The sequence below is a fragment of the Cetorhinus maximus genome, chromosome 29 (genome assembly GCF_964194155.1).
Source record: "Cetorhinus maximus chromosome 29, sCetMax3.hap1.1, whole genome shotgun sequence".
Classification (NCBI taxonomy): domain Eukaryota; kingdom Metazoa; phylum Chordata; class Chondrichthyes; order Lamniformes; family Cetorhinidae; genus Cetorhinus; species Cetorhinus maximus.
The window spans coordinates 7,347,997-7,374,722 of record NC_135907.1 but is presented as its reverse complement, the minus strand read 5'-3'; the positions used below and the strand labels follow the sequence as shown (position 1 = coordinate 7,374,722).

The window sequence follows — 26,726 nt, the reverse complement described above, 5'->3', positions numbered from 1 at the left end:
AACCCCCCCCAACGCCCCACCCTACCCAACCTCCAATCCCCCACCCCTCCAATCTCCGATACCCCCACCCCCGACCTCCGAACCCTCCCCAACCCCTGGCCCTCCGATCCACCCTCCCCGCCCAAGTCCTATCCACTTACTTTAGACACTTATCTTCTTCTTAGCTGTCAATTTCACTGGCCCTTTAAATTTACCTGCTTTACGGTAGCATGGTCAATCTGTTCACATTCTCTTAAAGGTGTATTGCAATACGCCTTTAAGAGAATGTGAGCAGATTGACCATCGGTAACTAGTGCCATAAAAAAGGTCCTGCACTTCACCAGGCTTGTGAGGAGTCTTTCAATGAAGGCCCCAAACAGCTCCGGCGATCGAGAGTGTCAGTCTAACTTTCATGGGCAGGTAAGTTATGTATTTATTTCTTCTAGCTCCTGCAGGCCATCTCTTTCTGATGCTAGTTGGAAGTTATGGCCCGATATTTCAGCTTCTATCTTTAACCCATGTGCCTAAGCAAAGCTTTATTTCACTCACTGTGAATTGATTAAAAGTGAAGAATAACCAGTGGTTTTTATTTCCTGGTTTCCCATCTATGGGAATTGTCCGATATGATTGGCTGATTAGCGTGTTTGATGACATCATCATTCCGGGACACCAGTGATTTCCTTTAGCTGTCAATTGTTCTTAAATGGATATAGCCGTTATGGTAGTCCCAGTGACCTAATGGATAAGGCATTGACTTCCTAAACCAGGGATTGTGAGTTTGAATCCCATCCCTGGGATGATTTGGTGCTGGGGATATGGTTCGGAGGGACCGGGGCATGCGTTAGAAACTGGAAGGAGCGAGTGGCTATGGTGAAGAGGAAACTGGGCATGTGGGAGCGACGCTCCCTCTCCATTGCGGGTAAGAACCTGGTCATCAGGTGTGAGGTACTCTCGCTGTTGCTGTACGTGGCGCAGGTCTGGCCCATTCCAGACTCCTGCGCGACGGCGATCACTCGAGCCATCTTCCGCTTTATCTGGAGGTCGAAAATGGATCGTGTCCGCAGGGACGCGATGTACAAGCCTCTAGATAAAGGGGGAAAAAACGTGCCCAACATCGCCCTCATACTGATGGCCACCTTTGTGTGCGGCTGCATCAAGCGGTGCGTAGACCCTCAGTACGCAAACACCAAGTGTCACTACGTGCTGAGGTTCTACCTGTCCCCGGTGTTGCGAAGGATGGGTCTGGCCACGCTGCCGCGGAACGCTCCAAGTAGTTGGACCGTGCCGTACCACCTGTCCCTGGTGGAAAAATTTATGCAGAAAAACACCTTTGACCACAAGTCCATCAGGCAGTGGTCAGCACGTAACGTCCTAGAGGCCCTGAGGGATAAGGAGAGGGTGGACCCTGTGGGATGGTTCCCCGAGCAGACTGTCAAAGTCATTTGGCAGAATGCCTCATCGCCAGAACTTTCCAACAAGCACCAAGACGTAGCTTGGCTGGTGGTGAGAAAGGCCCTCCCCGTCAGATCCTTCCTACACGCCAGGAAGCTCACCCCCTCTGCACGTTGCCCTCGAGGTGGCTGTGGTGGGGAAGAGACCGTTGTCCACCTCCTTGTGGATTGTGCCTTTGCAAAGAAAGTCTGGAGAGAGATGCAGTGGTTGCTGTCGAGGTTCATCCCGAGCAGTTCTGTGACACAGGACTCTGTGCTCTACGGGCTGTTCCCAGGGACACACACCGAGACAAACATCGACTGCAGCTGGAGGATCATCAACTCGGTGAAAGAGGCGCTTTGGTCTGCCCGAAACTTGTTGGTCTTCCAGCACAAAGAGTTGTCCCCGACCGATTGTTGCGGACTGGCACAATCCAAAGTCCAGGACTACGTGCTGAGGGACGCACTAAAGCTTGGGGCAGCTGCCGCAAAGGCGCAATGGGGAAGGGTCGCTGTCTAAGACCTTTCTACCACAGCGCACCGAGAGACTGGGAACTGTTTAGAGCCCCTCGGGCTGTACAGATCAAAATGATAGGCTGTAAATGACTGTAATATTGTTTGTACTGATGCACCTGGTGATACATTTTGTAAAAGTTTAACCTGGATTGTACCCTTGTAATGTTGTTTTTGAAATGGTTTTGAATGTGATTGAAGATATTTTATGAATAAAGTATATTTTTACAAAAAAAAAAAAAAAAAAAAAATCCCTGGGATGATTTGAGTGTTTTTAAACATTCTGTCTGGCTAATCATGATGAGCACTTGGCACATCATAACATTCAAGGCTATGGGCCAAGCGCTGGTAAATGGGATTAGGTAGGTAGGTCAGGGTTTTTCTCACGTGTCGGTGCAGACTTGATGGGCCGAAGGGCCTCTTCTGCACTGTGATTCTGTGATACATCAGCTTTTTCTCAATTCAAATTAACTTCAGCTCCAATCTGCTTTCTTTAGAAACCTCCATGGTTGTATTGAGATGCTGGAAGTAGATTCAATGAGATCTCCCACACTAGGGCAATCGGATAAATACTGGAAGGGAAATTTTGCAAGGTTAAGGGGAAAGAGAAAGGGACTGTGATTAATTGTATTCATCCACCAAAGAGCCAGCCCAGGCACAATGAGCAGAATGGCCTCCTTCTGTACTGTAAGACTCTGAGCAAGTTCATTCATCTGAAATGTTGCATGCTTCCCTCACCTCAGCAGCCCCTCTTGTTATTTTTATCCCCCCTAAATGCATATATCGTCATACTGATAGACAGCTTAGCATTGATCCATTTGTTCCTTCCTGTCTGGTACCTTTACCTCAAAACATTGGCTGTGCAGAATTTGAGTTTGATTGATTTGTCTACTGTCCTATTGGGGACCAAATGGGGGCGAAATCAATTCATTACCCACCCAATAATTTGCATTTTAAAATGTGCATGAGTTGGTAGAGAGAGGCAATAAAGTTAGAAGTCTTTCTGAAAATATTTGCCTTGCAGATAATGATTCCTCAGTCATAAAATGGCACTTAAATCTCCTGATTTTACTTGCCCAAAAAATGGAAATTGAAATAAACAAACTGTGTGCAAGAAAGGAAATTTAGAGGGTTTATTGGCAAGAGTTGGTACATTGACGAAGGGGGCTGACGACAGCAAGTTTGATTGATATTCCTCGACACCGGAGCAAAATGACTATGACTTAGCTACAAAGGCACTGATGTCCTATTTCACGTCAAAGAAGAATACAATCATCTTCAGGCGCACAAAACAACAAGCCAATGAAACAATTGACCAATATTGCACGCGTTTGAGGCAACAGCAGCAAAATGGTACTTTGGTGATGTCGAACAGATTGAAAGGGAAATAAAATGACAAATGATCGAAGGTTGTCTCTCCAGCCGACTACACCGAAAAAACACTGAAGAAAGACAGAAATCTGTCAGAGCTGCTGGAGCTAGTAAGGTCATTGTTGCTTTCAGAGTCCAGAGCTACAGAGATTGAAACTGTGAACACTATATGAAAATGGAACTCATCAATTGAATTAATCTGAAACTCTTCTGCCTGTATCTGCACTCACACAACATCCTGTTCACTCATCAGCCTGAACATGTTGACCTGTATTGGCTCCCGGTTTGTCAATGGATTTTAATATTCGCACCCTTGTTTTCAAATGCCTCCGTGGCCCCTCCCTCCCTATCTCTGTAACCTCCTGCAGCCCCCAAACCCTCCTAGGCCTCTCTTTCTCCAATTCTGGCCTCTTGCACTTCCCTAATTCCCATTGCTTCACTACCAGTGGTCATGCCTGGGCCCGGCAATTTGGAATTCCCTCTGCAAACCTTCCCACCTTTCTACCTTTGTGCCCTCAGGATCTCGATGCTCCTTAAAACTTCCCTCTTTGATCAAGCTTTTCGTCACCTCTCATAATATCTTCCTGATGTGGCTAGGTGTGAAATTTTGTTGGATAACACTCCTGTGAAGTGCCTTCAGACATTAAAGGGGCTAGATAAGTTGTAGGTGGCTCCAGGGTAGTGTTAGCAATGGCAGATACAACAGGGTGAAAATAATTTCCATCCATGTGTAGTATTGCATTGATGCATTGGTTGTAATCTTCCAAAATTCTCTAGAATTGAGAAAATTGGAAAATTGCAAACGTAACACCTCTATTCAAGAAAGGAAGGAGACAGAAAGCAGGAAACTATAGGCCAGTTAGCTTAGCACCTGTCATTGGGAAAATGCTAAAATCCATTATTAAAGAGGTAATAGTAGAAAAAATTGTCATGCAATCAGAGTCAACATGGTTTTGTAAAACTTCACTTCCTTTTTAAAAACAAAATTAAACAGGTTAAACAGATACACACGAAAATATTGCAGGTTTGGTGCTAGATTTATCAGGGTTATTTCACTCCTAATAATTCATCTGGGATTCTCATTTTAAAACCAAGGTGTAGTGCGTCCCGTCATCATCACTGACAACAACCCTTCCTCCAAGAACCCACCAGCTATTTGACTTATTAACCTGTTACCTACTGCAGACATGGTCAGCATGGTTTTGTAAAAGGGAAATTGTGTTTGACAAATTTATTAGAGTTCTTTGAGGATGTAACAAACAGGGTGGATAAAGGGGAACCAGTAGATGTAGTGTATTTGGATTTCCAAAAGGCACTTGATAACGTGCCACATAAAAGGTTACTGCACAAAATAAGAGCATATGGCGTTGTGGGTGATATAGTAGCATGGAAAGAGGACTGGCTAACTAACAGGAAGCAGAGAGTTGGGATAAATAGTTCATTTTCAGGTTGGCAAACTGTAACTAGTGGAGTGCTACAGCGATCAGCGCTGGGGCCACAATTATTTATGATCCATAGTAATGACTTGGACGAAGAGACTGACTGTATTATAGCCAAATTTGCTGCTGACATGAAGATAGGTAGGAAAGCAAGTTGTGAGAAGGATACAAAGAGTCTGCAAAGGGATAGAAGATAGGTTAAGTGAGTGGGCAAAAAATTGGCATATGGAGTATAATGTGGGAAAATGTGAGGTTGTCCACTTTGGCTGGAAGAATAGAAAAGAAGATTACTATTTTAATGGAGTGAGATTATACAATGCTGCAGTACAAAGGGATCTGGGTGCCTTGTACATAAATCACAAAAAGTAAGCATGCAGGTACAGCAAGTAATTAGGAAGGCAAATGGAATGTTGGCCCTTATTGCAAGGAGGATGGAGTATAAAAGTGCTACAGCTGTGCAGGGCATTTGTGAGACCACATCTGGAGTACTGTGTGTTGTTTTGATCGCCTTACTTAAGGAGGGACATACTTGCATTGAAAGCAGTTCAGAGAAGGTTCACTCGGCTGATTTCTGGGATGCAGTGGTTGTCTTATGAGGAAAGGTTGAGCAGGTTGGGCCCATATACTCATTGGAGTCTAGAAGAATAAGAGGTGATCTTAGTGACACATTTAAGATTCCAAGGGGGCTGGACAGGGAGATACTGAGAGGCTGTTTTCTCTCATGGGGGAATCTAGAACCAGGGGGCTCAGTTTAAAAGTATGGGGTCTCCCATTTAAGACGGAGATGAGGAGGAATTTCTTCTCTGAGAGGGTCAATGGTGTTTGGAATTCACTTCCCCAGCGGGCAGTGTAGTGAAGGCTGGTTCAGTGAATAAATTCAAGAGTGAGTTAGGACAGATTTTTGATTGACAAGGCATTTAAGGCTTATGGGGGCAGGCAGGAAAGTGGAGGTAAAGCCACAATCAGATCAGCCATGATGTTACTTAATGGCAGAACAGGCTCAAGGGGCTGAATGGCCTACTCCTGCTCCTATTTCTTAAGTCTTTATGTTCTTATGATTTATGATTAAGACTTTGAAATATGAGGCATTGCAGAGCTAGTGTCACATTCTTGATCAAAGATTTGGAATGGGAATCACTATAGCAAAGGAGGGGAAAAAGCAGACTGACCATGTTCTATAGAATATGGAATAGACAAATGGGCATTGACAGGAACAAGTACCTAGTGCACTCTGGCAATTATGAAACATGAAATAGCCACCCACACAAACTAGAAGACCATTTGTTTCCAAGACAGTGTATCAACGATCTTTCTTCAGAGGGACAGCTCCACAATGGAACAAGCTACCAAAGGAAATAGTCACAGTCCCATCACTTGATACCTTCAAGGTCCATAGTCATAGAATTATACAGCACAGAAGCAGGCCTTTCGGTCCATCTTTAAATTATTTTCATTTATAAGCTTCTCATTATCATGACTACCATATTCGCAGGTCGTGTTTGGTTCAGCTGGTGCTGACCACATCAATGTTGACAGAATTCATGATGCCAACCCAAGCAAAGCAGGGAGCTGTCAATTATCCTTAGAGGGAACCCATTAGCACAGTGGCCCCAGTGGCCTAATGGATAAGGCACTGGCCTCCTAAGCCAGGGATTGTGGGTTCGAGTCCCATCTGGGGTGTGATGTGTTTTTATAACGAATCTCGGTACCTCCGTTCAAATTAACATCTGTCCTCATGATGATGGAAGCAGATTCAATAATAAGCATTTGCACAAAAAGAGGGGAAAGAGAAAGGCTGTGGGATTAATTAATTGCAGAGCTCTGCTGAATGAAGGAGCTGTGAATGGTTTATATGCAACTTCATTCTGCTGAAGTGTTTCTCTCACCTCAGCAGCCTCTCCTGTTATTTTTATTCCCCCCCCCCCCCCTAAATGCATTTATCTCCATACTGATACACAACTTAGCATTGACCAGTCTGGTACCTTTTACCTCCAGCACTGGCTGTGCAGAGGTTGAGTTTGATTGATTGATCTACTGTCCTTTTGGGGACAAAGAATGGGGGTGAAATCAATGCATTACCCACCCAAGCAAATTGCATTTTAAAAATGTGCATGAGTTGGAAGGAAGAGGCGATGATCCTGAAGGTAAAAGGCTGACTGAAAATGTTTACAGCGAAAAAAAAATGGATCGCAAATCACGACATGGTAGCTAAGACTTTAGAATTTCACCTATTCTAGCGCAGCCCCAGTGGCCTAATGGATAAGGCACTGGCCTCCTAAGCCAGGGATTGTGGGTTCGAGTCCCATCTGGGGTGTGTCCTTTTCATCTCCCCTGATATGTTTAAGGAACCAAGTGACTTATTTTTAGATCAAACAATACTTGTTTCCAATTTTATTCTTCAGATTTTATTTCGAAAATAAAAAAAAAATCCTTCAATTAGAATTCGCACAGCTTTTCAGGAAAAATTGCGTTTCGTGTTCTGACTTATTTAAAGTTAATATTTTCTATTTTAGAAACTAAATTTTGAGAATATTTATTTCCAATTTTATATTTGATTTTAATATAGGCAAATTAGAATTATCTCAGCTTTTCATATTGAATTGAAAGTTCTTTTTTGAATTGTTTAAAAATAAGCATTTTCTTTTCAAGCCAACTTTTGAGAACATTTATTCTGAAATTTAAAAAAATTTTTTTTTTAGGATTTACCCAGCTTTTCGCAGGATATTTAGAGAAATAATTGGAATTTCTACTTCGTTGTTGAATTTTAAAAAAAATTGTTAGATTCGCTGAATTAAGGTAATGGTAAAGGAAGTGTTGAAACTGTGCAATTTTGCCTTGTCTTTCTGCCTCCTGTAGGAAACGTGGTGTAATTACAATTATTATTCGCATTTTGTTGAAGTAAGTCAGAAAAATACACACAGCAACATTAATTAATTATTTTATTTGTCCCTTGGTGCAGAGCTATTTTGCCCTGATGGCTCACAAAGTGTAACCATACAAAGTACACTTATTTTACTGGGATATCAGGGAAAACAAAACTGTGCATTACTGAGAATAATTATCTTTGTGAACATTTCATTTGTGAAATAAGAGCATCAGGACTGTTCAGTAACCAGCTCCAGCGAGGGACCTTTTATTTCTCCTTGATTTTGAGTGTGTAACATATGAAATCTTGTCCATATTGTATCCACTTTTACAACCATGTAGGAAGAAGACAAGTGAATACAAGGCAACAACAACGTATATTCATATTACACCTTTAATGTAATAAAAATTGCCAAGGTTACATGAAATCGTTATTCATATTTTTAATGTTCATGTTGTATTGTCGATAAGGAAAGTGGTGACATTCATGCAAACATACGAATTTGGAGGCGGAGGAGGCCATTCAGTCCCTCGAGCTTGCTCCACCATTTGATAAGGTCATGGCTGATCTGATTGTGGCCTCTACTTTCCTGTCTACACCCTGTACTCTTTGACTTCTTTGTAAATCAAGATTCTATCTAACTCAGCCTTAAAAATATTCAATGACCCTGCCTCCACTAGGGTTGCCAACTGTGAATAAATGTATTCTGGGAGGTTTCATCACATGATTCTCCCCTCCCACCCCAGCCATTAGTTGGCCATCCTTGTGATATACTGCCTTCCTATGCCAACTGTAAAGCAAAAAGACTTATTACCCAATTGGATGATGCTTGGCTGTCATCCAAACAGCCTTTTTTCCCATTTTCAATATTTTTATATCTGGTAAAGAGAAGCGTTCAAAGAAAATGACAAAAGAAAAGAATTTTAAAAAAATGTCCCAATGATTTTTCTCCAGGGTTGCACACACAGCAGTGTCCTGGAGATTGGTCTTCAATTCCTGAAGGGTTGACAACCCTAGCCTCCAGAGCTCTCTGGGGAAAAAAGATTCAGGAGGAAAGCTGCACTGTTGGAAACGACATTGTTAGAAAAGAAGGCATTATTATCAAATCTAGAAATTTGAGCTGTATTGTGTGAAAACTCAAAGAATTGGAATGGCCAAAGATGCATTTCAAAACATGAAAAAAGATTATGATCAACTCAAAATTAGCCATGAAAACAAAGCTGGGAACCCTAGAATGCTACTCACACCAATTTTGACATAAGAGCACTGGTTGACCAGAGAAGAATTGAGGCTGCAGAGTTATGGTTTTTTGAGGCGAATAATCTTGGACAAGAGGTGCTAGTAAAATCCGAGACCGGAAGGACTTTGCTGACCAAAATCAGGGAGAGACAGTTGGGGTTTCTTGGGCACCTAATAAGAAATCATGATTTAGAAAATCTGATGCTAATGGGAAAGATTGATGATAAAAGAGATGGAGGTAAACAAGGAACAATCTTGCTGAAGAGCCCCGCAAACTGGACAAATGTACCACCAGCGAAGACCATCCACATCTCCAGACCAAGATTAACATGGGGGTCCTTGGTCAGCAACGCCTTCTTGTGGGCATTGTCCCTGAAGAGAGAGAAAAGCCCTTCACAATTTGCTTTTTTTTTCATGTCTACATCCAAAATTATTGAAGTTTGTAAAGTTGGACAAGGACTTTATGGACACTCTGGATGATGTTGCTCTTCCCCCCAAAATGTTCCAGAGATGCAGATCGATGCGCTCTGTGCTCGATTGCCCAGATCTGCGCCCCCAGCTTCTCCTCTTCTCTCTCACCAAGATGGCGGCGCTAGGCGAGGAACGGCGGCTCCGGTCGGCAGCTTCACGGTGAGAGCGCGGATCCGCCGGCGTTCAACGAACCGTTAAAATAATAAAAAAGACCCCGAACGACACCGTTAAAGGCTCGGGCTCCTTGGGGAGCGGGGGATGGAACCGACTTCCGGGGGGGAAGTGAGGAGGCCTACCTTATCGGGTTAAGCCTCGGCGTTTCCTGGGTACTGTGGCCAGGGGAGAGCGTTCGGTGGGCGGCTGCTGGAGGGGGGATGTGGGCGGGTCAGCCTCGGAGGGTGGGGGGGAAGCTGGGCGCAAAGATTAAGAGAAAGGGCGGGAAGGCAGAGCTGCCTAGGAAGAGGAGGCGCCCTCTGAGCTAATGTAAGATCAAATATAGCACTTATATCAGTGGTAAATTTAACTTTGGTGTTAATCACTCACCTTTGTAGTGTTAATGTGCTTTTATATGAGCAGTAAATTATTTTAAATCTTGCACATTTATTTTAGTAGATTTTTTTCCTGAATTATATACTCTGCATTGGAATTGATCCATGGATGGGGGAAGAGACAAGATATCATTGGGGAGAAATTAATGTTTATTGGAGATGAACACAGAATTATAGTCATTTAGTAGTACAGAATTTGAATATTGCTGAAGAAAGTGATATGCCTAAGCTTTTCGTCTTGCACCCATCAGGACACTTTGTGATGCCACTTGCCAGCCAATCAGTACTCTCCTCACATCGGGTATAAATTGTTGTTTTCTCCCTATAGAAGTGTCCTGATGAGTGCAAGATGAAAAACTTTGACATGTCTCTTTTTTCAGCAATACTCAAGAATTGTAATTGTACTGGGGAAACTGCTAAGTGACAATTGTGATGTAACAGAGATGTTACATAGAATTTACAGCACAGAATCAAGCCATTTGGCTCAACCAGCCTGGACTGTTCATGCTGCACATGAACCTCCTCCCAACCCTCATCATCTCAGTGCATCAACATAAACTTCTGTTCCTTACTCCATCGTGTTTATCATTGAGACTGTTCCCCTCAACCAGCCCTTATAGGTGCCCAGTGAACCTTCTCTTCATCTCCTTAGGCAGTCCCTCAAGATCGAGGATGACTTGCTTCCATTCCAGTTGGATGGGTTCTGAGATGGCTGATGAGTCTAACTCCAAATTCTAACCACTCTGTACTGGTGAAGAATTTTCTCCTTAATTCTTAATTGTGCTTTTTAGTGACCTCTTGGTATTGGATTTGCCCCCATTGATCATAGAGCCATAGAAAGTTTACAACACAGAAAGAGGCCACTTGCTCCATCATGTCTGCTCTGGCCAAAAAATGAGTCCCTCAGCCTACTCCCACTTTCCAGCATTTGGTCTGTAGCCCTGTAGGCTACGGAACTTGAGGTGCATATCCAGACACCTTTTAAGTGAGTTGAGGGTTTCTGTCTGCGCTACCCTTTCCGGCAGCGAGTTCCAGACCCCCACAATCCTCTGGGCGAAAACGTTTTTCCTCATCTCCCCTCTAATCTTTCTATCAGTCACTTTAAATCTATGCCTACTAGTCACTGATCTCTGTGCTAAAGTAAATAGGCTCTTCTCATCCACTCTATCCAGGCCCCTCAATTTTGTACATCTCAATCAAACTTCCCCTCAGCCTCCTTTGTTCCAAGGAAAACAACCCCAACCTACCCAATCTGTCCTCATAGCTGCAATTTTCCAGTCCTAACAACATCCTCATAAATTCCTCTGTACCTCCTCTAATGCAATTTGAATGGAAATATCTTCTGTACATCTATCTTATTGAATCCTTTCATAATTTTAAAATCCTCTCTCAGCTCACCCCTCCGTCTTCTGTCTTTTGCAGAACAAAGCCTAGTTTATTTAGTCTTTTCTCGTAGATGTAAATAACCTCTCAGTCTTGATATCCTTGCAAGTCATCTTGGTACCTTTTCCAGTGCCTCTTTAACCTTCTTTAGATTGTAGATTATTGAAATATATGGAATGGTACCTCATTTTCAAAGTTAGATCTGTTAAAACAGATTAGATTTTTCTGAAACAAAAACAAAAATACCTGGAAAAACTGTCGGCAGTTTTTTGCTTTTATCTTAGATTTTTCTGAATTCCCAAAATCTCAGCAAGTTTATTCAGTAAGTATTTGATCCTTGTAGACCAGTTAAGATGTGTGCTAAATGGTGGTCAGGGCGCTAGAGTTGGTCTTAATACACCCTGTAACAACTCACTGAGTAAAGGAGGAATCTGATACACACACTTAAGAATAATGTCCTAATCTTTCCTCAATTAGTGATAGCTGCCCTCACTTACAACTAGATCATGCACTTCATTGTGACAGGATTGCAACATTAGCACATCCAAGCACTATTCGTTAGTCCCTGCTGGAAATATAAGGACCATTATATTATTTTGAATGTATAGCACAGACACAGGCCTATGCTGGCATTTATGCTTTACATGATCCGCCTCCTCTCCCTTCTCATGCAGTACAAATTGTTACCTTTACATTTGGACATTTGTGTTCTTGTGAATTGTCCTGATGAGTGCAAGATGACTAAGCATTGACAATGTGTCTTTTTTCAGCAATATTATGTGATAAATATTAAACTCACCTCAAAGGACAATCTCTCCTTAATCATTGGGCCAGCGTTTATTGCTCATCATTAATTGCCTCTGTTCAGGGGTGGGGGGCAGCATCTTAAGAGTCAACCGCATTGCTGTGGGTTTGGAGTCACATGTAGGTAAGGATGGCAGATTTCCTTCCCTAAAGGGAATTAGCCCTTTGGCAATGGTTTCATGGTCATTGTCAGACTTTTAATTCCAGATTTTTAAAAAATTGAATTCCAAATCCACTATCTGTGGTGGGAATTGAACCCAGGTTCCCAGAGCATTACACTGGATTATCAGTCCAGTGACAATACCACTACGTCACCACCTCCCTTGGGAATCATTCTTGTGAACCTGCCAAATGTCAGGATTTATGCATGAATAACAAATACAGGAGAGGGTTTGCAGAAACCTAACACAATGAGAAATCAACACCTTTTATAGGCGAGGAGAAAACTGCCCGGGACAAAAACATGGTTAATCTTTAAAAATGAAAATGAGAGTTAAAATTAATCTTTATCCCCAATCAACATATCGACAATGGAAAAAAAAATCCAGGATTGGAGAACATGTTGCAAGACTAACCTTTCCTATCCTTTCTTTTTAAAAAAAAATGCCTTGTGGATATTATTATTGTTAATCCCAAACCAAGTGACTATTTAGAGATTAGCCTTATGCTAAAATGATTCCTTAGAGTTAACACTCCATGTACGTTAATGCTTTGATTGTTAAAATTAGGCCACGTATTGCCTTCAGAGAGATTTTGCTTTAATTAATTCACAGGATGTGTGTGTCACTATTTTTTTGTCCACCCCTAGTTGTCCTGAGAAGATGGTAATGGGCTACCTTCTGAAATTGCTGTTTGTAATAGGTAGATTTTTTTTTCTTTATTCTTTCATGGGAAGTGGGCGTTGCTGTCAGGACGAGCATTTGTTGCCCAACACTAATTGTCCTTCAACTGAGTGGCTTGCTAGGGCCGTTTAAGGGCAGTTGAGAGTTAACCACATTGCTGTGGGTGTGGAGTCACATGTAGACCAGAGCGGGTAAGGATGGCAGATTTCCTTCCCTAAAGGACATTAGTGAACCAGATGTATTTTTACAGCAATCGATGTTAGTTGTCATGGTCACCATTACTGAGGCTAGCTTTATATTTCAGATTTTTTGATTAAATTTAAATTCCATCGGCTGCTGTGGTGTGATTTGAACCCAGGCCCCCAGAGTATTAGCCTGGGCCTCTGGATTACTAAGATAAAAGCAAAATACTGCGGATGCTGGAAATCTGAAACCAAAACAGAAAATGCTGGAAAAACTCAGCAGGTCTAACAGCATCTGTGGAGAGAGAAACAGAGTTACTGTTTCGAGTCCATTTTGAGTCCGCACTGAAGCAGGGTCATACAGACTCGAAACGTTAGCTCTGTTTCTCTCTCCATAGATGCTGCTGGACCTGCTGAGTTTTTCCAGCATTTTCTGATTGGCTCTGGATTACTAGTTGCCTCTCCTCCGAATAGCTGAAGGCCTTGCACCGCCACTCTACAGGGCAGTTAAGAGTCAACCGTGTTGACTCGAGGCACACATAGGCCATGTTGGTTAAGGACAGCAGGTTTCCTTACCTAGTTATTGAATCATTTGGTTTTTATGGCAATCTAATAACTTGATTGGCACTTTTTTTACTGGTGCCAGTTTTTAGTTATGTGTTATAAAATATTGAAAATAATGTTGTTTGTGCTTTAAATTGAAATAGCTCAAATAGCATGACGTGGAGGGAACATCTGGAATTTTAATGGAGGACTTAAGAAAGCACTTGTATTTATATAGCACCATATCACATCTCGGGACATCCCAAAGAACTCTACAAGCAATTGCTGGCTTTCGAAGTGCAGTGACTTGTAGGCATAAGGGAAATCATTTTTGCATGCAGCATTGTATCAGAAACAGAAATAAAGAGACTTGCATTTATGTAGCGCAGATGGGCCACAATTAAAGTCCAACCTGAAAGGCCTACAATAGTGCAGCATGCCTTCAGTACTGTATTGGAGTGTTGGCCTTGACATTTGTGCTCAAACCCTGGAGTGGGACTTGAACCCAGAACCTTGTGATTCAGAGGCAAGAGTGCTACCGACTGAACTATGGCTGATGCACAATGGGCTGAATGATTAAATTATCTGGTTTTGGAGAGGAATATTGGTCAACATACTGGCAGAACTCTCTGCTCCTTTTGTGTGGTTCCTTTTTATGCGCCTGTGCAGACAGACAAGAGTTTACCGTTCCCCTAAAGCTTGTCAAGTGTGTTCATGATATAATTAATTATATTAGAGGGGAAGAGACTGGGGAAAGGATTGAGAATATAAAGAGTTGTTACAGTATTTTAGGATGACTTTATAACCCAATTGATTTATGAGCAATCTCAGTGTTTGAGTTATGACATTGTAAACATTCTGAAATGAGGAATAAAAACAGCCCATGAGCATCTCCTTTCCCAGCATGGTGTCACATACACAAACCATCATGCCTGTCCTTCTCATTCCCACCCACACCCACCTCGACTCCCTTCACAGAGTTACATAATCCCCTGGGAGAGGCAGAAAATCTGTTGACCAATTTAGGAAAATCTGAGAAATTCCTCTCTACCTCTCACCCCTACCCACCCAAGGATGTTCCAGGAGTGACAGTAACTCTTAATTAAACGCTGAGCTGTTGTGTATAAATGTTTGCCACTCATCGGCAACCCTGCTGCACCCTTTCCAATGCTTGCTGTGAATCTGCTCTCACTTCCAAAGGTTGACGGCTCTTTGTGGAAAGTAGCTCCTAACTTCCAATGCTTTTGGAACTTATGTTCCTTCCCAACCCATCTACAATGATCACAATTTGCCCTTGTTTAGTGCCTTTGACGTAGTAAGATGTTCCGATGACATTTCACAGGCAAATGTCAAAACAAAATTGGGACACCTGATCCTCATAAGGAGACATTGGACAGGTGATATAGAGGTAGGTTTTAAGGACTGCCTGAAAGGAGGGGAGAGAGAGGAAAGTGGAGGGGTTTAGGGAGAGAATTTCACAGAGTTTAGGGTCTAGGTAACTGAAGACATGGCTGCCAGTGGCGGTGATATAAATCGGGGTTTCGCAAGAGGCCAGAATTTGAAGCGTGCAGAGGTTTTGTAGGAGAGGCGGGAGGAGATAATGGACGTAGAATGGGGTGAGGCCATGGAAGAACTTGAATACAAGAAGCAGAATTTATTATTTTGAAAGATTTCAATCATATCGCCTCAAAGCCTTTGCTTTTCCAAAGTAAGGAAGAAGTTCTCTAAGCTTGACATAACTAAAAACTTTTAAAGTAGGTATCAATTTAGTATTCCCCCTGCACCTTTTCCAGTGCCTCTATGCCATGGGGCCTAAACTTAACACAATATCCTATAAGGAAGTTTTGTACAAAGAAAGGATCATTTTTGTTTCATGTTTAATTGTCCTGGCAGTATGTGCTAGCGCTCTCTTCACTTCCATAAAAATCTTGAAGCACTACTTGTAGATCTTCAATGAATTGTGCATTATAACCTCAGTTACATTCAACAACCTTATGCATGCACTCTACGTGATGGATACATTATTGGAGTTGCCCCTACCAAGTCTACCATGCTACATTTGCCTCAATTTAATATTTACCAGACATAGGTCCAGTAGATGTTCTTATTGTATCTAGTTCTACCTGCAGTCTTTTTGAACCCAAGGACCGTACAGCCAAACATATCTTGATGTCTGCATGTTTTTGGATTGTTCCACTGCTGTCTTCATCCAGCTCGCTCATAAAGATGGTGAAGAATAATGGCCCTAATATTGATTCATGTGGAACCTCCACTTGTGATTAGTATCCAAGCAGATCCAAGCTGCCGTTAATAACCAAAGAGTAATGAATACTACTCAGTCAAATCGGTTTATGTCCTACTTGTCTGCGATGCAGAAAGCTGTGCTGAATGTGTTTCATTCACCTTCCTGCATATTGTGCAGGGGAGTCCTCCTTGGTGTCCAAGACAATATTTGTCCCTCTGGTCGTTGCTGCCATTCCTCCATTGCAGCAATGAATACACTTCAAAAAAGTACTTCATTGGTAAAGTGCTTTGGGACACCCTGAAGATGTGAAAGGCGCCACATAAAAGTAAGCCCCATCCCCCTGCAAATTGCTGATCCCCTTGTTAGTTTTCCTGTTGAAAATCCAAGTGACAGGGTTTTTATGGTGACTGTTATCACCAGGGCACATGGAACATGCAACACGTGTGCTGACCATAAGACATAGGAGCAGAATTAGGCCATTCGGCCCATCGAGTCTGCTCCGCCATTCAATCATGGCTAATAAGTTTCCCAACCCCATTCTCCCGCCTTCTCCCTGTAACCTTTGATCCCCTTACCAATCAAGACACCTTGGTTGTAATGCTAGCTTACTTTTTTAATTTGGCAAGAAGATTGGGAAATCTGAGGAACTTTTCTTGAATTGCTGGAGCAATCAGTATTTATCAATCCAGGTTGTGAGAAAACAGGAACTTATTGGTGGGAACTATTTATAATTTTAATCCCCATTGTGCAGAAAGACACTGTAGCCTTTGTTACAGCCACAATAACATAGCTATGAAGAAGGGTCATACGGACTCGAAACTTTAACTGTTTCTCTCTCCGCAGATGCTGTCAGACCTGCTGAGTTTTTCCAGCTTTTTCTGTTTTTGTTTCAGATTTCCAGCATCCGCGTTATTTTGCTTTTATAACATGGCTGATGTTTGTCTCTCATTGGGGAAGAAAGTGGGACCAGCTGAGAAATCCACAACAGAGGAAGACCAAAACTCTGAAGCAGAAGCATAAGTTGGTTATAATGACCAACACAGTCGAACCACATCTGAAAAGTTACCCTTTCAGGCCTTGCCCTGAAGCCCCCATGAATTATCCTGGCCGTAATTTTCAGGTGTGATTGTCTCTGAAATGTGATCTCTTGAGTTGCGATCCCTCAGTTGTGACATTCACATTTGACTTGCTTTGGTGGGCGGAGCTGCTGTTGGTGGCTGTGTTACCTGAGAGTTAGGAGGTTGGGGATGATTCTGTTTTTTTCTTTTGCTTTAACTCGTCTCTGATTGAGTTGATTAAAGAACAGGATTAATGATATCACACACCATCCTAACTTGGAAATATATCGCCGTTCCTTCACTGTTGCTGGGTTAAAACCCTGGAACACCCTAACTGCACTGTGGGTGCACCCACACCACATGGACTGCAGTGGTTCAGGAAGGCGGCTCAACTCCACCTTCTCAAAGGCAATTAGGGATGGGCAGTAAGTGATGATCTAGCCAGCGATGCTCACATCTCATGAGAGAATATAAAGAAAATCCGCAGAGATTATTTCCAGGTCTTACAGAAGTTAAGGCTGTAAAACCAGGGAAGGGTCATGAGGACTCGAAACGTCAACTCTTTTCTTCTCCGCCGATGCTGCCAGACCTGCTGAGTTTTTCCAGGTAATTCTGTTTTTGTCTTTAATTACACTCCCTGCTGGCAAGTTATAAAGTATTATTTCAAGATATAGCATAGACAGAGATCATTGTCAACTTGAGGTGCAGATAATGTGTATCTAGAAATGTGCCATAGAATTTACAGAACACAGATTCAGCCTATCTAGTCTGTGCTAGTGTTTACATTCCACACAAGCCTTCTCCCACTCTCCATCACCTCATACTACCTACATATCCTCTTACGCTTTTTTCCCTTATATATTAATCCAGCTTTTCCTTAAAGACGTCTCTGCTATTTGTTAGTGATTACTCCATGTGGTAACACATTCTCAATGTTCTCCAGATCAATAAATTTCTGAATTCTCTGTTGGATATTTTTAGTGACCATCTTATGTTTATTAATGGATTTCCTCACAAATAGAAAGATCACCTCTCCATCTACCTGTCAAATCTGTTAATGTTGCAATCCTGTCACAATGCTCTAGTTTGTAAGTGAGAGCAACTGTTAGTATTTGGGGAAAGGTTAAGGCATTTTTCTTAAGTATATATAAGAACCGGTCTCCACCTGTGTGTGTTCTGGGTGGGAGGGGAGAGAAAAGGAAAAGGGAGTCTGTACCTGTGTTCTCTGGGTTTTGTGAATAAATCCATGTTAAGGCAGGACTGACTCCAGATTTCTCCTCTACTCAATGAATGAATATTGAATTATAACAAAGCCCTTTCGTAACTTAACTCCCGCCAGGTCAGCTCCAGAAAAGAGCCCCAAGCTGTACAGTCCTTCCTGATGATTAGGTGTTGTGAAAGGGGATATGTTGAAATATATAAGATGTTTCTCCTCTCTTTCTCTCTCATGTGCTGCAGGATTATATTCAGATGAAAACTGCAAACGGCTGAAGCACCTGGTTTTCCAAATGTTTACACAGACAGTATTTTAAATTCAAATTCCAGTCATGGCTTATGATGAAGCACTCAAGAAAAAAGAAGGTAATTTATTTTGGGTGATGCCAGAATGTATGTAACCTCGAACAAGCCATTTGTATCTAAAATGTATGATTTTTGTTTGAAAAAGGCTCCAGGTGCTTGTTCAAGCTGGGAAGTACACAGCTGTTTACATGGCTGGTTCCCTGACATCTCTTGAGCCTGTCCATTTGCGGTATTTAAATTTGTTCTGTCAAATGTTGCATCTTTGAAAAGCGTAAGAGACATTTGATTTGTCGTGCTGCATTTACAGCTTTATGGCTCTTTTTTTATAACAGACTTGTGAAATTTTATAAACGTCATTTTGTGTCAAGGGACAGTCCCTAATTTTCAGAGTTGATCAGTGCTTTATGGAACATGAAATATTTGTTGTACATCTTGTTGAGGCCTTCCTTCTGCAATGCAATCTTCTTGTTTACATTTTTTCAGCAATTAATTTCTGTACCCTGTGTGTATTTCTACCCCATTAAATATGTTGCCGAGAGGCATTAGCACACTATGAAGTAAGATTGGCACCGAGTTGGTCAAAGTGCCATTTTTAAACGTGAGTGTTGGTTAGAATCCTAAAAGGGCAGCAGAAATACCAGAAACCAGGACACAAGCAGGGCTCCTGGGCTAAGGAGGGTGGCCTTTCAGCCGTGAATCATACTATACAAATCACACTGTTCACTTACACTATAGAGTGATCAGGAGTAGGAACTCTGGCTGATTCCTGTAGAGGCTCTCCCACCCCACCACCCCCAGTCCAGATCCATGGGGTCTGGTGAGCTGATGTGGCTTTAGTCTGGTGCTTCTCCTCCCTTTGCAGGTTTGTATCAATCATTGGTATTGGTACACAAGCTCGCAGTACTGAAGTGGAACTTGGCTGTTGTACAGGCAAAGGGGCTACCTTTTCTTCTGCAAATGTCAACCATTATGCAGTGGGCCAATTGGTAGGGTTTTCAGCCGAAGTCTCTTGAGCATCCCCAATTTTCTTTGTTCCGCCATTGGTGACCATGCCCCCAGCTGCCTAGATCCTAGGCACTGGAATTCCCTCCCTAAACCTCTCCACCTCTTGCCTCTCTCTCCTCCGTTAAGAAGCTCCTTAAAACCTACCTCTTTGACCAAGGTGTTGGTTATGTTTTTTGATATCGTCTTACGTGGCTTGGTGTTGAATTTTGTTTGATAACACCCCTGTGAAGCGCCTTGAGACGTTTTACTATGTTAAAGGCACGATATAAATACAATTTGTTGAGTGAATTATATGCAGTACATCTTCTATAGCTGTTTTTATAGTAGCTATCTTTATCTCATACGTGTAACTGAATGGAGTTTAATTATAGCACAGTAAGATAATTAAACTTAGAACATATGCAGTAGGTGATGGGACATCAAACTGTAATGCTGCAGCTTCTCGCAGTAGATCACAGAATAATTTGTATTGAAAGCACATGGCTAATGTGGATGTTTAAATGATGAATGGAACTGGGTGCATGGTGACTTAGAACATTGGTCTTTTATCTCCTGGACCTGGGTTCCAATTCACATCGGACTGAATGAATGAAAATCTGCATTTATGGCCTCCAGGAAGAATCCAAAATTAAATCTGTCAGTCCTGGCGAGCTTGCCAATTTGTGTAAGTTTACAGCACAAGACTTTCCTTCAGTTCACACAGACTGGACCACAATTTACAAATCACCTTGAGGTGCCTTTCATTTGCAGCTTTGATTTCCTGAGAGCAATGCCATGCCAGCTCCCTTGCCTCACATTCTTCCATTCACATTCCCACCCAGCTGCTGTCACCATCGGACACTGGCCGTAAGCAGAGTCGAGAAACCCCATTGGTAGCCACGAAGCTCTCAAGCCTTGTGGGCCTCTGTTGCCAGTACAAAGTAATTTGGGGCTATAAAGCTTGCAGGTGGCTGATTAGGAGGTGCTTTTCTGCTGTGCTGCATTGTAAAGGAATTTTTATTCTGCACTTGATCTGTATTGTACCTGTTATGAGAATGCTTAACACTGATGCTGAAGGCAAAGCAAGTGGTGAGGATGTGGAACTTGTGTTCATCAGCATTAATATTTCTTTCTTCTGAAGACAAATAGATATATTTGCAAAAGATACACGAATCATTTCTGAACATTTCTGCATTTGATTTGTATTTTCAAACACTTAATAAATGTGCATTGTTTCCAATTACTTTCTGCTAATTTAATATTTGTTTTCAGTCCACCTTTTCACTTCCTCAACTTCATCGTAACAGGAGGGTCCTGTGATGGTCAGACAGGACATTGCGTGCTCCAGGGATGTTCATGGAGCTCCCTTTTGCAGTTTATTGACTGACCCTCTAAGAACTATGGTTGAGTTGGAACCCAGCCAGGATGTGGTACTCATTTTCCAGGAGAAGCCTAAATACAAATGTTAGTTACCATTGGGATTTTCACTTCGCTGTTCTACTGCAGAGTCCGACATCCTGACTTTTGGAACATTCCAAACAGGCCATTCAGCCCCACGAGCCTGTTCTACCATTCAGTTGGATCATGGCTGATCTGCAGCAACACTAATATCTATTCTGCAACCGAATGACAAACTGTAATGCTTTTGGATTTTTAAAAACATCTGTCACATTTTGCAGGAATACTAGAAAACCATCTGAGAGAAAATGGACGTAACCTTTAACCTGTTTATCTTGTCACATGAATTCAATGGGTTGTTATGAAGCCCTTTCATAGCTGTGTTCATATTTGACTCAGTTAGATATGTTAAAGGTCTTCTCTCATGATTGTTAAGGATCTTTTGAGTTTGACTAGTTTTATTCCAACTCCATTAGGACGTGAGTGTGCAGCATAATCACCTGCTCTCCATCTGTGGTGGAGGCAGGTTCAGTCATGGCTTACGAACAGGAATTGGATAAACTCCTGAAAAGGAGAAAGATTTCAGGGCTTTGGGGAAGCAGGGGAGTGGGGCTAGCCGAGTTAGTCATACAGAGAGCTGGCATGGACATGGTGGGCCAAATGGCCGCCTCCTGTGCTGTTACCATTCTATGATTCCAGTTCATTTTCCATTTGCACAAATTTTACTTCATGCTGGCGTGAAATTGGATTTTGAGCCCTGTGCATTTGGAGGTGACTTTTCTGGGCATTGAGTTCAAGAATGTGGTTGAGGTTTTGTCCATTGGGTGCCTGCTGTGACCGCTGGTCTGTCTTACGGCTGATGAGAGTGTGATGCTGTCACTTTGGAAGAATGGGCTATTGTACATCACTGTCATCACTTATCTTGAGGAACCCCAACAAACATACACAAAAAGATTATCGCTGAACACAGGAAATTTTGTGCCTTCTGAAACACTGAACTGTGCGTTTGTATCGACTTGGCATTTAGACTCATCCATACAGTATGATTGCCTAATACATTGAACTGCATTGAGTCTTGGAGAGGCGCAAAATGTCAGTTTACACCTGCGATAATGTCAGACGCATTGTCAAGAGGAGGCAGCAAGCAGAGGCAAGGCTTCTATGGGGCGACCATAGGTGCTCCATTACATTGTAGTGGCTGGCTACAGAGTGTCACTGGGAAAAGCCTGCTATCAGGCCTGCTCTTGGTAGGTAATTGACTTTGGATGGTGCAGAAGAAGACACTAATTGGCCAAGCTCACCAGTTCTAGGATGGGCCCCTTTGTGTGGATCATTCCACTGCACTATGGGATGCACCTGATAGAAATAACCCACCTTTGCTGAAACGCAACTCCTACAGGTCATCACAAAACTTCAATAATGGTGGCTGGGGAGGAGCTTGAGGCCCAGATCATTGTATCCCTGAGCTGAAGGAGAAAAGGTGTCAGTGCAAGGAAGCACCTTCCCCCCCCCAACGTTCCTTCCCCCCGCCCTCCCAAAAAAACTGGAGGGGTAAATATATATACATATTTAAAATATAAATAGATGATTTGTAAGCCCTTTACTGCTGTTGCAGATTGTATAGTGGGTGAAAGCGGAATTGAAGAGGTGGGTCTGGCAGCAGGCAGAAGCCAACGAGAGAAGAAGCGCTCGTATAAAGATTTGCTGAGAGAAGAGGAGGAAATAGATGCAGAAGTCCGAAAGTCAGCCAAAAAGAAAGCGAAGGTGAGGGCTGTTGTTTGTGTTTTATTTTCTAAACCTTGCTGTTTTAGCTCACCCTGCGTGCAGCCGCTCCCATCTCGCATCCTCCTCCATCCAAGAAAGAGTGACCGGAAGGGCTCCAGATTCAGGGCTGTGATTCAGGCAGGGGGAAGCTGTGCTTGTTTTTATTTTGCTCGCAGTACGTCCCAGCACAGAGCAGGAAAACCACGAGTGGTCTGACTGACCACAAAAGACAGCTTTTGTCAAAGAGCATTTATCAACCTGTCATTCTTGTTCCTTCGCAGTGGGGTGGGTGGGTGGGTGGGAGGGGGGAGGGCGCCTAACTGAAAATTTTTGAATCATGTTTTTCTCAACTTTGGCAATCGTGATTAAACAATGGAATACTGTAGACAATTCAGTCTTTTCATCAGTGAATTTGCAGTTTCAGTCTATAATAAGACCTATCTTTATGGACTCCTTCCTCTCACCACCCATCTCTTTCAACCCCTACTGTAACATTTATATCGCAGCCCATCATCGTATTGCTGTCAGAAAGTAAAGTGACGTGTACATCATGAATGATGGCAAAAGTACCTGTGGTCTCCATTGCAGGCACGTGAAAGCTAACTTTGGTAGCAGCAGCTTCACTCATCTTGGCATTCCTGTCAGTAATTTTGAACTATATTGAAAACAGCCCTAATAGCTGACCTTGGCTAGGGTGCTGGTAGGGAGACACTATACTTGTCTTCAGTGCCCTGGCGTACAAGGGGAAAAATCTGCCAGGGTTTCCACTTCTGATCGATATCCAGCAATCCGTGCTCGATCTGCACGGATGTGGACAGAGGTTGAGGAACAGGACTTGCTGGACTCAAAACAGTCTGCTATCGTTCATGGTTGAGGCACAGACTTGAATGGTGGAGGAGTACTGGAGAGTGTGTGCTTCCTGTTGAACCATAGCTTAAAAAGGAATTAGAAAAAAGGGAGAATATTTCTCCTTAATGGATCTACCATCACGGTTGCAATCCACAGTGAGACCTGCTTTTTGTGAACAATCTCTCTCAATTCTTTCGTCCGCATTACCTCACTGCCATTTTTCATCCACATCGTATCTCGTGTTATTTCCAGAAAGGACTATCTGTACTCGTGGAGCTGTCCATCACAGGCATGGGCATTAACTTGTGCTCTGGCACCACGATGGTGGCACCCTATCCAAAGCATACTGTTGTTTCAACCACCAATACCATATCTCAATTGTTTTCCTTCTTGGTTTTACATTTTTTTAAGCTACCGTTTTTGATTCTCACCATTGGCCTGCTTTACAGTTTCTCTGTGGTCACTGGCAGTGCTTTCCTATCTCTTGATGGAGGTCCAAGACTTTCCCTCAGAGGCACAGCGAAGATCAAGAACACATCTGTTGGGGAATCTCTTGGTGAATTGACCATAAGCCACATCCTGTGGCACCATGTGTTGGCCACCAAAATGCTGAACAAACAATGAACACTCCTTTCTAAGCCGTCACTAATAAGCAGGAAGCCATGCTGCCACTATCAATGCCTTAACTTGCGTTGCCTACTGTGAGGGTAAGTTAATCAAACAGTTCCTTGTTGAATATCATGTTACCAGCTGCTTGTCCTAATTGGGATGATCGTATGAAACTGACAACCAAAATTGATGAGCAGGAAAAGACCAACTGGTCCATCAAGCTTGCCACATCCACAATGGCTGGATCATCGTGGATTGGAGATTACTTCTGCCAAAAGTTTATTTCCCATTTGGAGCAGTGCCGTTGGGACCATTGCCGTCAACATCTTGGGAGATGGGAGATTTTCTTGAATAACGTGTAAAATATAAAGTTACCCAACAAAATTACATTACTGTGATGACTGATGGACAGCAGGGCTGTATTCTAATTTTAAACATTTATTCCTTCAATATTGTTACCACTGTAACTCAGAGATCTTCTGCAAGTGCCAACAACGTCTCAAGAATTTTGACAATTTGCATTTGCAATCTTGTATGTTGACCATGTGGCCTCTCAAATGCCCTTGGAGGATGCTCACTTCCCCTGAAGACCGCAATCTGCAAGGGGCCAGCTCCACCCACCGCAAGTATGTTTTCACGACTGACAAGCCAGTTGCTCTCTTTCTCAAAGGCTGCTGCTCTTTCTTCTACTTTGCCAGAGTCTAACCTAGAAACTGTGGAATTATGAGGGCAAGTTTGTGCTGTAGACGACTGGGAATTTGGATGAAATGATCCAAGCTCATTTTCCTTGGGATTTCTTAACAACCAGTGTAAGAAAATATTCACACCAACTGTGAAGGTGAAGACAGCAGAGAGGAAAGGGTAGTGTTGTAATGCACCACACCACCCATTCTCCAGTTTGGTCCTTTTCAAAAAAACTTGTTGCTCATCTCTTAATTGTCCATTTAGCCTTGTCTTGTATCAATTAACATATACCTTGGTCCTAGTTATTAAATGTACCTGCATTTGTGTTTAATGCCTATAAAGTTCTGACTTTAAATCTTAAGTTTTCTGTTTTATTTTAAGGAGACTGAAGGTTTCCTGTTGGCTGCTGATTTTCATAAGAAAAAAAAGAAACTGCACCATTTAACTGGCGAAGAATTCTACTATGGAGGTATTTGGCGAAGTTATTTTTCCAACGTTTGTTTTCTTTGTGATCTCCCTCCTCTGGGTACAAGGAGAGGGACTGGAGAAGGTGCAGAAAATATCTACACATCTGATACTAGAAATGAGAGGTCGTAACTATCAGGAAAGATTGAACAGGCTGAGGCTCCTTACTCTAGAAAAGGGAATACTGAAAGAGATGACCTACTAGGGATCTTAAAAATTGGCAAAAGTTTTGATAAGGTAGCCACAGGGAAGATGTTTCTACTCGGGGGTGGCCAAAGCTTACTTCTCTTTGTGTCGCCTCCGGTTCTTTTTCCAATTGCCTTAAATCTGTGGCCTGTGGTTACCCTCCCACCTTTTCACCACTGGAAATATTTTCTCCTTATGCAGTCTTAACAAAACCCTTCATAATTTTGAACACCTCTATTAAATCTCCCCTTAACCATCTCTTGAAGGAGAATAATCCCGTTTTCCCTCCCTTTTGTAAGGTCCCCTCAACTCTTCCTCGGTTATGAGTTTCTCGATTAGAAGTGAATTGGCAGGGCTTTTTGATGACTGTAGGTATATTTGAGAACAATGATGCTTTAACGGTCTGTTCTCGGTGCTGCAGCATTCTCTGCGATGTGGCGGGGTCGGTGCAGACTGGGTGATGGAGAATCAAACAGCTGTACTTGCTAGAACCTTGAATGTAGAGAAAACTGAGGGGTGACCTGATTAGAGGCCTTTTAAGATTATGGGAGGTTTGATAAGGTGTAATAGGGAGGATGTTCCCACCTGCAGGAAAGCCCAGAACTAAGAGTCATAACTATGAGTTAGCCACCAGTAGATCCAATAGGGAGTTCAGGAGAAACTTCTTTATCCAGAGAATGGTGAGAATGTGGACCTTGCCTACCCCATGAAGTAGTTGAGGTGAATAACATATGTAAATTTCAGGGGAAGCTAGATAAGTACATGAGGAAGAAAGGAATGGAAGGTTAGATGAAGAAAGGTGGGAGGAGCTTTATGTGGAGCATAAACACCAGCATGTACCTGTTGGTGCGAACAGCCTGTCTCTGTGATGTAAATACTTTGTGAAAATTGAGGTTATTAGTTATAACAGCAGATGGTTAATCAAGCTTTGTTACAAATGGAGTTGATGGTGCTTTAGTTGGAAGTGAGAGCATTGGAATTAGCCTCAGCAAGTCTGATTTAGGATGGGGAGAGAACAGGGTTCTGCTGTCGACTATTAAAAAGACATCAGAAAGGGACAGGATTGGCCTCTAGCAATGCACAACATTGAAACAGATTCATGGCCATGTGGATGAGGTATTGATAGGTGGCCTGTACCAGTGGATCCCTATAGTAAACTGGTGATTTCAGAAGAGCAATGACAAAAATAATGTAGGGTGTGGAAAGGATTGGAAAAAAAACGATAGTTTAGATTCTGAAAAGACTTTGGATAATGATATGAGTAAGATGATTGTTCTCAGTTACATAGAGTCTGCAGTGTCATTGTCTTATCAATTATTATTAATGTCAATTATATTAAAGTTTGTTATTGTC

At 42.5% G+C, this 26,726-nt stretch overlaps 1 protein-coding gene and 2 non-coding genes across 8 annotated transcripts in view; all 3 read left to right on the top strand.

The window, feature by feature from the left end:
• The first annotated feature begins 6,339 nt into the window (after window positions 1-6,339).
• trnar-ccu (transfer RNA arginine (anticodon CCU)) lies at window positions 6,340-6,412 on the top strand. Its single transcript has one exon. It is a non-coding gene; the product is annotated as a tRNA-Arg (tRNA).
• A 561-nt stretch (window positions 6,413-6,973) lies between these two features.
• trnar-ccu (transfer RNA arginine (anticodon CCU)) lies at window positions 6,974-7,046 on the top strand. The gene has a single exon. It is a non-coding gene; the product is annotated as a tRNA-Arg (tRNA).
• A 2,329-nt stretch (window positions 7,047-9,375) lies between these two features.
• The window catches only part of hmgxb4a (HMG box domain containing 4a), a 51,933-nt gene continuing 34,582 nt past the window's right edge, over window positions 9,376-26,726 (top strand). Inside the window, exons 1-4 of one of the 6 annotated variants that reach the window (XM_078532061.1) lie at window positions 9,376-9,467; window positions 18,372-18,494; window positions 22,432-22,580; window positions 25,104-25,191. In XM_078532061.1, the coding sequence (XP_078388187.1) occupies window positions 18,461-18,494; window positions 22,432-22,580; window positions 25,104-25,191 (271 nt within the window). In that variant the 5' untranslated portion in view covers window positions 9,376-9,467; window positions 18,372-18,460. Of the gene's footprint in view, window positions 9,591-16,742; window positions 16,976-18,371; window positions 18,495-22,431; window positions 22,581-25,103; window positions 25,192-26,726 lie in introns of those variants that run through there. The other 5 variants (XM_078532062.1, XM_078532063.1, XM_078532064.1 and 2 more) reach the window with 5 other exon arrangements.